The following is a 12,368-nucleotide window of genomic DNA, read 5'->3' on the forward strand; positions in this document are numbered from 1 at the left end:
ATTGATTCTGTGAATTATTTTTGCTTCCTTTCATCAATTGAAACCCTTGTCTTCATCCATTTCTTCTACTATGTTCAGGCTTTGTTTGTTCTTATTTTTCTAAGGCCGTGACTCACATTTAGGTTATTTATTGAGATATCTTTGGTTTTTCAATGTAAATACTTATAGCTATGTTTGTTTGTTTGTTTTTTCCTCCTTGGAAACTGTCTTAACTCAAAGGTTCAGGTAAGTAATGTACTCATTTTTCTTTAATTCTGGGAGGTTTTTAATTCCCCCTTATTTATGCAATAATGTAGTAATTTACCAACAGTGTATTATTCAATCACAAAATGTTCATTTAATTCATGTTATTTCTTTTCCTATTGATTTCTAGGTCTATTCTACATGATATGATAAGATACAAGAGATTATTTCATTTTGTTTTGATTTCATTTTGTTTTTTATTTTCAAGCATTGAAGACACCAATAAGATTAAAAAGAGGGCCACAGATATAGATCAGTGGTTAACAGTACTTGCCTGTAAAGACTGATGACCTGGATTCAGTTCCCCAGTCCCCTCATGAAGCCTGAAGCACAAAGTAGCACATACATCTGCAGTTCCTTTGCCACTTCAGGAGGTCATGGCATGTGCATACTCTCTCTCTTTTTCTTTGTTTCAATTAAACAAACAAACAAACAAATAAATAAATAAATAAATAAATAAGATGATTTAGAAAGATAATAGAAGGGTAATTCACAAACAAGAATTATGATTGATGTAAATATCTGAGAAATTATCTTTGGGAGATATATATGTCCTTTGGCTTTGCAGGCAAACGCCTTAACCACCAATCCTGAGGGGAACTATTCTTGACTCATCCCTGTTGCTCCATGTGATGAATGTAATTTCAAATGTTAAATGGTGAACAAACATGGATTTTTCTTACACGGGTGTGTAAGAACTTGAAGGAAAACTGGAGGGACTCTTGGTGAGAGTGGGTTTGCTGACCAAGAAGACAAAGATGCTCACAGTTCTGACTAGTCATCACGAGTTGCCAGCAGGCTGCTGACCAAGAGGACATGAAAGTGTGACAGCTGTGAATCCCTGACTAGTCAACACATTGAAGCAGGAACCGGCACCACCATAGCAAGAGCAGGTCCCATAGAAGCAGGAGCCAGAGGCTGTGAGAGTGGCAGGTTGTCACTAGAGGCTATTGAGACAGTGGATCCCAATGGGCTTCTGTCCAAAGAAAGAGACAGTCTAGGCATTGAAATAACAGGGGCCCTGTAGAAACAGGTCTTGACTTAAGGGCACCTTCAGCATTGTAAAGACAGGAACAAGTGTAATGCACAGAGCATGAGGACACCAAGTAAGTGGCCACCAGCTTTCAAAAAGATGGCAGAGACCAGGCGTGGTGGCACATGCCTTTAATCCCAGCACTTGGGAGGCAGAGGTAGGAGGATCACCACGAGTTGAAGGACACCCTGTGGCTACATAGTGAATTCCAGGTCAGCCTGGGCCAGAATGAGACCCTACCTCAAAAAAAAAAAAAAAAAAAAAAAAAGATGGTAGAGGTCTGAAGAGATGGCTTAGTGGTTAAGGTGCTTGCCGGCGTAGCCTAAGAACCCGTGTTTGACTCCCCAGATCCTATGTATGCCAGACACAGAAAGGTGAGGTAAGCACAAGGTTGCACATGTCCACTAGGTGGCACAAGCATCTGGAGTTCTATTGCGGTGGCTGAAGCCCTGGTGTGCCAATTCTCTATCTGGCCACCTCTCTCTCTCTCTCTCTCTCTCTCTCTCTCTCTCTCTCTCTCTCTCTGTCTCTATTTAAAAAAAAAAACAAAGAAAGATGGCATAGAGTAGAGCACATAGTGGGGCAACAGGAGGCCACAAAAATGAATGTCTAAGTTATCCAGTAGGCAGATCTGAAGGTGTCCAATATAGTTACTGAAAAGAAAGAAAAAAATTAAAAGCAATAATGATACACTTCTGTACGCTTCACAATTTGTAAAATTTTAAAAAAAAATTACAAATGATAATACTGGGGTTGGGTAAGCATGGGGAGCCAACAGTTCTCGTGGTGTCACAAAATCCCCATAAAGCAGGTTCTATTTTGTTTAATGTATATACACTATGAACCAAGGAACTCTATACCTGGACGTATTTGATAGAAATCACCATAAGTGTTCAAATTTTAAAACTGTGATAGTTATGTTATAGAATACTAAGGAGCTATGTAAACCATCACATCAAAGTTTTGTTTTAAAGTATTAATCTGTTCCAGGTTCAGGCATTTTTCTTCAAATTTCATTGTGTCATATTTTCTTACTGCTGTGTAGAATTCCATTGTGTAGATATACCATATCTTAGTAATCCATTCTTCTAGTGGTGGACATATGGGTTGAACAAATTATTCTCAGTGAATTTATCCAATCACAGAAAGATAATCACCATATAGTCTCATTCATCTATAGCACCTAACCTAAATCTACCCAAGATGCTGACATACCCAGCAAGCATCTTGAGGACTAGACAATAGGGTGGGTAGGGAGGGAGGAGAGGGCAAGGGAGGGGTGGGGGACACAAGTCTAGACCCAAATGGCAATGGTAGCATAAAATTCTACATTCTAAAAGGTAGACCAAATGGTTGAACCTTCACCAGGCCCTTAGAGGGAACACCTGAGTCACAAGACACTGGAGAGGGTAATCTTCTACAGCCTCTCTCTCTCTCTCTCACTTTCTCTTTCTCTATCCTAACTCTTTTATATTACTTATCTTTTTCTTCCTTCTCTTAGTGGGCATGCACCTGTAACTCCCAGTACCACCAGGTGGCTATCATCCACAATGAGCTTTTGATCAGAGAGACCTACAAAGTTTGCTAAAAGAAAGACAGAATTCTGTCAGAGTAGTTGATGACCCACGAAATGTTAATGGTAAGACCCTACTGCTGAAGACACCATGTGTGGTTGACACATAACATGGAGTGACATGGCTGGAAGCTGGAAGAGAGTCAGTCTCCAGACAGTCAGGAACACCTGAGCCACAAGACACTGGAGTGGGTATGATGAAGACTGACCTTAATATTCTACAGTTTCTCTCTCTCCCTTTCTCTCTCTCTCTCTTTTGGAAGATGGAAGAGAGTCAGTCCCCAGACAGTCAGCAGGTCTAGTGCCAGAAGGTGCTACATGGGCGACTGGGGGAAAATGACCAATATCTGTCCAAGAGACTCATGGTCTAAACTACTTAGCAGCAAATAACCTGTCAAGTGCAATAAATAAACCTGTCAAGTGCAATAGAGGCGCACAGCCATGGTGGGAAACCAGCTGCTCTTGATTTGTCTAACTGATCCCCTCAGTGGTATGGGACCCATAGCTGGATCTGGGAAACAAGTCAGAACCATACCCAAACATAAGCCCACTCTCTCCATTATCAAGCTACCACCAGTCGTGGGCTACAAGAGAGCCTATACCTATTAAATTCTCTTTAAAAAAGTAAGTGTTAGGGCTGGAGAGATGGCTTAGCAGTTAAGCGCTTGCCTGTGAAGCCTAAGGACCCTTTTTCGAGTCTCGATTTCCCAGGACCCATGTTAGCTAGATGCACAAGGGGGCACATGTATCTGGAGTTCATTTGCAGTGGCTGGAGGCCCTGGCATGCCCTCCCCCACCTCTTTCTTAGCCTCATTCTCTCTCTCTCTGTCTGTCCCTCTCAAGTAAATAAATAAAACAGAAAAGAAAAATTAAAAAAGTAAGTGTTATCTCATTTGTCCAGTGCTAACTTACTCTCCGTTGGAGAATCTGCTTCTCTTTATCAAATAGACATAGATCCTAAGGAGAGAGCCATCCCATCATACCTCTAAAGGTCCCCGGCTGAAACTAAGAACAATTGGTGAAACAAGCAAGGGTGCTGTTTTCTTGGTGAACCAGGCACCAGCACAAGGGTGAAGGAGACCAACACAGAGAAAAATCAACTCCTACCAAATCAGAGAGCCAGAGACCCAGAGGCCCCAACACCTCAGCACTGAAGCAGACCAAAAATGAACCCAACATGGCTCAGGGAAATTTTGTGGAAGAGGGGGCAGAAAGAATGTCAGAGACACATGTTGGGTCATGATTTGCAGAGACATTTATCATACCAATAACTGGGTGCTAACTCCACAATGCAAGACCAATTTACATCAACAAGGAGGGTCCAATGGGAGGGGGTATATCATAGATGAGCCTAAACAATGGTACCAAACTGCCTGTATTTGCTGAAAAGAAAACTCATAAATTAAATTTAAAAAATAAATAATAATAATAAAGAAATTATTAATCTGATTTATCTAATACAGAATTCCATTCATATGAACATGTTAAAGGGACAAACTGTTGGGTAATTTTAATTTTCATAGTCTTTACCTATGGCATGGGCACTAATGCCTCACATGAAGCAGGCCTGAGGCATCTCGAGAACTTACTGTGCTCTATCCTTGATGTCTTGGGCCACGTACAGGTTGATTCTCTTCGTAAAGAGCTATTGAATCATACAGCTATTTCTGTACTTTATCCTACACAGAAGTAAAGCACTTCTTTCAAAAATTTAAAAACTTGGGGCGAGAGACATGACTCAGTAGTTAAGGCATTTGCCTGCAAAGCCTAACAACAGAGGTTTGATTCCTCAGTGCCCACATAAAGAGAGTTGCACAAGGTGGTGTTTGCATTTGGAGTTTGTTTATAGCAGTTAGAAGCCCTGGTGTGCCTATTCTCTCTCTTTCTTTCTCTCTCTCGTCAAAATAAATAAAATGTTAAAATATAAAAGAATAAAAACTGATATGAGGATATCGACATCCCTAGTAAGCTATTCCAACATTTGTGTGGTACAGAAATGGTAGGACCAAGGCAATAGTAAGTAGAACGGGTCTATGATAAGAACTTCAGTATTTTCCATAAATGATGAGAGGGAAGAAGGAGAAAATGAAACTACTTTTCAATCTTTTGAAGTGGATCTTGGAAATCATCCTGTTTATGTAAAAATACTATTTTTTGTGTACAGATGTTCCCTAATCTTCCATGTACTTACTTTAGAAATCATTTCATTTTAAATTTTAAAATGTAGAAAAAAATTGAAGTCAAAAGATTCTTCTTTTTGCTTTAATTTTTCTTAAATTTATTTGCTTGCTATTAGATTACTATTTCACTATATAATATTAAATTATATTTACATTTGTATAAGGCTAGAATTTCTTAAGGGAAAAAGAGATGGAATTCTGGGTCTCTAAATATCCCCCCTCTATATATCTAATTGACCCAAGCCATTAAAGTTTCTAACATCTTTTTAAAATATTTTTTACTTTTAAGATTTAAAAAAAAAAGTATGTATGTATGTATGTATCTATCTATCTATCTATTTATTGCATCATCATGTGTATCTGGCTCACGTGTAACTGGAGATTTGAATTTGGGTGACTGGCTTCACAGGTATCTGCCTTAACTGCTAAGCCATCACTCCAGCACCAGGTTTCTAAACTATTTTTTGGAGGATTTTATTGTGTCTATTCCACTCTGTATGAGAACTTCTACTAACTGGTTCCCTGTTGTAATCTGGAGTCACACAGCTGTTTAGTGGAATCACATCAGGACATGGTATTGTAGACTGTGAGGGAAACAGAAGTTTGAAGACATACGACAACAACCAGAAAGACAGCACGCTTCTACAGCCCACAGACACTTTATTTAATCTACTTCAGGGAACACAGACAGTATTTTGAGATGTCAATGCCCAGATTAAAAAACAAACTCTTTCAATTTAATTCTCATACATATTTCTATCCCTCCCTACCCAGAATGACTGATCTTTGAAACTATGTAATGCAATACAACAATGTTATAGACAATGGATGATGAATAGATATCATTTGATAGCATGTTATTTCCTCTCATCCCTACTACACAGTAGTAATATTTCTTGTTACTAACTACAAATACAGGTTACCTTATTTCAACACAGCTTGTTTATAAAGCATGGTATCTCAACCTCAGTACTACTGTCTCTCAAACAAGGATGTGATTATTTGCTGTGGATCACTGTGGTATTCATCACAGAATATTTGAAAGGATTTTCTCTCCTCTACCCACTGTATGCCAGTGAAACCTACCTCTCTGCTGTGTCAACTACCAATGGGGATTGGGAAAGGGGACAAAACCATCCCCAGGTGAGAACCTGTGCCCTGCAGAATCAAAACAAACTATAAATACTGAAGAGCTGGCATGGTGGCACATACCTTTAATCCCAGCACTTGGGAGGCTGAAGTAGGAGGATTGCCAGGAGTTTGAGGCCAGCCTGAGACTACATAGTGAATTACATGTCAGCCCATGCTAGAGTGAGACCCTACCTCAAAAAAATTAACCCCAAAATACAAGAAAAAAATAGAAATACAGAAGAATAAAAAGGAGGAGAAGGAACAGGAGAAGAAACAATTTCTGACCAACATGTTTGAAGATGTAAGCTCCCCTGGAGGACCTTTATGTTTAGATAATTTGGACAGATCTTTCCCACGGAAGAGGTATAAAGCGCAGTACTGTCTCCTGTATTTCTTTCTGGATCTTAAGCTCTTGGCTTCATTCAATTTTGCTCTTCTTTCTGAGGTCAGCTCTTAATGATTTGAGTTTCTTTTGGATATCAGTCAGAATGCTAATTTTTTGCTCCAAAATAGACAGTGACTGGGTTATGCAAAAATCAACACTGTAATAGGCTCCATCAGCTGACTCCTCCTGAACATTCTCCCAGCACTGGCTGGATTCCCTCCAGGAAGCCTCAGGGTCCTTCGTCAATGGTGTGGATGATGTCTCATCAGCTTCACTTTGCTTTTGCTCCTTGCCCCAGGTGCAAGGCACATTAATAAGTTCACCTTTCTGCAGGGATGTTTCTGAGTCCCTCGGGTGCTTTCCTAACATGCGTGTTGGCTCACAGTCAACTGGGGAGGGGCCAGTATGGTTGTTAAACTTTCTGTCTAGAGCTAATTCTTTTACTCTGTTAGCATATCTTAAAGTGTTAAGGGTGTTTTCACAAGAACTCATCCCCGGTGAAATGGTAGCAATCATGCAGGTGAAGGAGTTATGGCCTATGAAGGAGTCCCGGAGCACCTGTGTGAGCTTGCTGGCTCTGAACGGAGCGTGAGCCTTGTTCTTACCCAAAGCCCTGATACATTCTTTGAGAGCCAGGAGGCTCTTATTAATCTCAGCCCCTTCCAACTGCCTCTTGCGGGTGGCCTTGGCAGTATCTGGTCCTCTTTCATTCCCAGCCAGGTCAACAAGAGAAAACTTGCCATGCAGTTTCCCTGCGTACTTCAGAATGATCTGGAACACCGCATGGCTCCTGGAGGAGTGCACGTTGACAGAGGTCTGCCCGGAAGTCCGACAGCTGTTTCCTAGTTTCACGAGATTCAGCACATCCTCCACGCTACGCACCTCTTGCTCCTGCAGCCCCACCACCTGTATTTGCTGGTTGCCGTCCTCGAAGACTTGCAGCTGCTTCTTCCAGTTTAACAAATCATACACTTTGCCACCATAAATCTCAAAAAATGTCCCGTAGACTTTGAGATTCAGTTTCTCATAAGAGGGATTTTTAAGTAGAACGAAGACATCCTGTGCTACCAAGGCATAAATGCCTTTAGAACAATCCTGGGCCTTGTCAGCAAAGACTCCGCCCATAGTGTGCGTTTTCCCACTGCCGGTTTGCCCATAGGCAAAGCAGGTGGCCATGCCCTTGTGGAAGATGGACTCCACCAAGGGTTGGGCAGTGAACTGGTACACTAACTCGTTGGAGGCTGTGTCATCAAAGGCATGGTCGAAACAGAAGGTCTGGTTCTCCAAGTATCTGGTCAGGTCCACCTTTTGCTTCGACTCATGTACCATAACCACGTGGCGAGGGAGGATAGTAATGATATCCAGGTCCTTCAGGGCACTCTCTCGCTGGTTGAGAGGCCTTTTCCTCACGCACACGCAGATCCTATGGTCTTCGAGGGACTCCGGACTGGCCACCTTGCTGCTGGCCAGCTGTCTGCGGTACTCCTCGATCATGCGCATGGTCTCATAGTTCGGGTTTTGCCTGTTGGCATCAAGCGCACGTCTAGCCCGTATCTCCATCTGCAACTTTCTGCGCTTTTCTCGCTGCTTCTGCAGTTTCTCAATTTCCCTCAAGCATGGAGATTTTTTCCTTGTCATCAGACAAGGGCTGCCAGGGACCACCAAGGATTGGCTATCCCCTGAGGGTGGCTCCTGTCTTTGGGGTATCATTGTCATCCATTTGGTAGAGGTACGTTGGTCCCCTCCGGCTGCAATGGGCGTTACAGACTTGGGGCACAGGGTCCTGCGTAGATTTGGGTATTCAGCAATGGCCAGAGCTGGATTCAACAGGAATATGGTCTCCAGATCAATCTTCTTACCTTTTTTAACCCCTTTCTCCATCCACTCGACTGTGACGCAAGAGTTTTCTCTGTTAATCTCCGTGACCACAGCTAGGTGGATCCGCCTGTCACTGCGCTGAATGGCCACCCGGATGCCTGCCTGTAAGTCCATGAAGTGTGACTTCAAAGGTTTTAGGGATGAGCTGCGTGGGGCTGGAAGGATGCAGAACTGGCTGGCCATGGTGAGCGGTGGAGTATGTATCAGGGCTCCTTTCTGGGCTCTTGGAGTTAGCACAGCAGAACCTGAGCCCAAGCCAGCCTGAAGTGCCCAGCTTGCAGAAGGCAGGCAGGTATAATTAGCCTTTGTGAGCCTAATGCCAGGACCTTGGCTAGGGTCACTGGCGTCACAAAGGAACGTGGAGATGAGACAGGAAGAGCTGGGAGCCTGAGGGTGAAAAGTCAGGGTGAAGCTATCATCTTAGAGATAACTAAAAGGGGGATTCTTATCTGTCAGTGAGTGTGAATGGATCTGAGGAGGGGCTGGAGTTTTCTGGATCGTGGTTTTAAAATAATGTGAGAAACAGAGAAATCGTGGAAAATAAGGGATCGGAATGTGCAGGTTCCATGGAGATTTGTGAATATGTTTTTGGGGATTTGGGGGATTTTTCACTCTTCAAAGGTCTGTATTTAGGGTAAATTCGCTTTAAAGTTCCTTTTCACATCATTCTCCACTCTTCAAGAAGAGCATATGAAACTATAAATGTTTACAGATCCAGAGCTTGGATAAAGACCTGCAACAGAGGGCTGGAGAGATGGCTTAGTGGTTAAGCGCTTGCCTATGAAGCCTAAGGACCCGGGTTGGAGGCTCGGTTCCCCAGGTCCCACGTTAGCCAGATGCACAAGGGGGCGCACATCTGGAGTTCGTTTGCAGAGGCTGGAAGCCCTGGTGCGCCCATTCTCTCTCTCCCTCTATCTGTCTTTCTCTCTGTGTCTGTCGCTCTCAAATAAATAAATAAAAAATGAACAAAAAAATACTTAAAAAAAAAAAAAAAGACCTGCAACAGGATCCAGCAGCAGCCGGTTGTTATTGTCCCAGGCCCTTTGAAACATGTCTGACATTCACAATTTAAAGTTATTTCCCTTTCATAGACTTTTCCATTTTGGAATCAGGATTCAAATGTAGCAGGTCATTGTGGTAATTTGTTAAAACAGACTTCCTCTGGTACAGCATCCGGGCTTTCAAACACAAGGTGCTCACCACACCACAAGTGGTTCTGATGGCTATGAAGTGTGTGGTGCTGTTCTGCAGTCAACGCTGTGTCTGAGACTGGTCAAGCAGTTTCCATCCCAGACTCCTTCAGTAATGACACTTCTGACCTCATTAGCCTTAATCTGAAAAGAAAGGATAAATGGTAGTGGGAGAAAGTTTCATCTTGGACTGCCTCATCCCACCTTGAAATGGGTAAATTGCTAAGGATGCACTTAGAGCTGAAAGGAAAACAGCTAAGATTATCAGAGGCAAAATACATTCTGTCAGTATTGCACATTGTGTTTCAATAGCATGACTGGCTTCCAAAAGAAAAGCTAACTTCCAGATAAACTAGGATGAGGATGACATTTCTTCACGTCCCATTGTGTATTTTGGGGGTGTGAGTCCAGTTACCATTGTCCTCATAGCTCTGAAGTAACATGCTGTTAACATAGCATCCTTAAGAGATTTTCTAGGATTGATGGGTTGCTATGGAAATAAGTTGTTATAAACTAACTTTTTTAATGGTGTACTCTGCAGTAAGTTTAGGAAAGATTAGGGTATTCAACAAGTTGGTAATTTCAGGAGACAGAAGGTATATTGGCTACCAACAACGGAGAGAGAAAGGAGTTTTAGGCAACTCCCGTTTTATGATGCTTTTAATTGTCCATATTACCAACAATTAAATTTGTACTTTAAGTCAATTGTTTTGTTATTTGAAAAGGCTTTTATAAATATTCTTCCACCTGTCATCAATTTAATTATACTTGTTTAATCATTGCTGCTTGAGAATTTGGAATGTCCTGTTTTGAACATGTACCTTTGAAAAATCCAAGTGTGTCTCAAAATTCATAATCCCTAGTTTTATCTTTTTCTGACCACATGTTTTGCACTTCTGATAATGATTTTTGGAACTACATGATAGAAATCCTTGGTTGCTCTACAAAAAACCCGAGATTAAAGTTTCCTTTGTGTATTTCCCCCTCAAAATTCCTATTCCAGGGCATTCCTTACAATCCTATTACATAGTTTCTCTGGGATATATCATCTTCCCTTCAGTTTATTTTTACATATAACTATCTAGCTAAATAGCTGATAAACAGAATTATGAGTACACAAGTACATATACATAGGCCTACAGGAACTTCAAATTCAACCAACCTCATATTGATTTACATTGCTTTATTTTCTACCTGCAAATGGCACCTTTTAGAACTTCATATTGCTTTAAGTACCTTCAAGATCTGCTCACTTATATATTTTTTAATTTATCTAGTCATTTTGTCATGTGTAGTGTGGTATGTGTGTGTGTTGGGGGGTCATTCTATGGCTTCTTGCCACTGCAAATGAGCATACTGCTTTACATGGGTGTCATCTTAGGAACTGAGCCAAGGCCAGCAGGTTTACCTTCAACCACTGAGCAGTCTTCTTCAGGCTCCTTTACTCAACTTTTAGAAACCTCACACAGATCTTTTTCTTCTCATTCAACCCCATAAAAATGTAGAGCTAGTCCTTCCCCAGTAGACATCTTCCGTATCTGTGACATTATTGAATCCCTCATGGCAAACTCATCCAGTCAATGTCTCCAGCAACTTCTCACATTGTAAAGTGAGTTATTTGGACAAATGTGCTTTTATTAATTATCTTATTATAATCATGTTCATCTGACTTCCTTTTCATCACCAGTCTTATTACCACTGGCTATACTTAGACTAAACATGACCCAGTTTGAAGAATTGAAGTTTGCTAAGCACACTACTGTCTTTTAAATTTCGAGCTTCCAGTCTCATAGTTCTTAGTAGTGGGCTATATGAAAATCACCCCAAGGCTTCTTCACACAGAGACTATTGGACCCCAGCCCAGAGGGCTTTTTGTTGTTGTTGTTCTTTATTTAGGTAGGGTCTCCTACCTGAGGCTGACCTGGAATTCTCTACGTAGTCTCAAACTCATAACAATCCTCCTACTTTGACTTCCTGAGTGCTAGTATTATAAACATTCATCACTGTGCCTGGCTAGGGTTTTTGATTTAGTAGGTCGAAAATGAGGCGGAGAAATTGTATGTCTGTAGAGTTCCCAGGTGGTACAGGACTGCTGGTTATAGGGTATGTACCTTTAAAAAAATTCAAGTGTCTCTCAAAAGTATGCAAACTATAGCTTTTGTTTCTTTTTCATGTTGCTGTGCAAGGATTAGATGTTAAAGTTTCCTTTGTGTATTTCTTTCAAGTATGCCACAATTGCACCCCTCCTCTTTCTCCTAGACGGTAGTTAAGGACTCCTGATTTGAAGAAGTTTACCATTTTGAAAACAACTGCTTGAGCACTCCTGAGTAGACTACCAGCATCTTTCTCTTCATTTTCCTAGAGTGCTCAGTGCCTATTTCATATATCCATACTCACCTCTCCCAATAAGATTCTTGGGACTTGTTGGTGTTAACCAGGTAAAGTAACATTACAAATAGCAACACATTGTGAAACAGTAATATCTTTTGGTAACTGGGTTTGGCTTATTAGCTCACTGAGACAAGCCTAAAGATTAATTTTCAATAGTGAATAAAGAAAAATAAAACTCATAGATGAATACAGCAGTCATCTGTTTATGGAGAGTCGTTTGGATGGTTTTACAATTTTGATAATCTGGAATTTCATTTGTAGCAATATTTCTGTATCTACTGACATAAAATTCAGAATCTAGAAGCCGTCTGTATTGCTCTCACTTATTCTAAGGGTACATTTCACGTAAGAAAACCTTGTGAAT

The 12,368-nt window shown here is 41.2% G+C and overlaps 1 protein-coding gene across 1 annotated transcript; it reads right to left on the bottom strand.

Annotated features, from left to right (window-relative positions):
* Window positions 1-6,578: 6,578 nt before the first annotated feature.
* On the bottom strand, window positions 6,579-8,606 carry Kif2b (kinesin family member 2B). The gene has a single exon (XM_004673183.2). It carries the CDS (start codon window positions 8,604-8,606, stop codon window positions 6,579-6,581), a length of 2,028 nt encoding a protein of 675 aa, XP_004673240.2.
* Window positions 8,607-12,368: the final 3,762 nt, after the last annotated feature.

The sequence above is a fragment of the Jaculus jaculus genome, chromosome 9 (assembly GCF_020740685.1).
Source record: "Jaculus jaculus isolate mJacJac1 chromosome 9, mJacJac1.mat.Y.cur, whole genome shotgun sequence".
In the NCBI taxonomy this organism is placed as follows: domain Eukaryota; kingdom Metazoa; phylum Chordata; class Mammalia; order Rodentia; family Dipodidae; genus Jaculus; species Jaculus jaculus.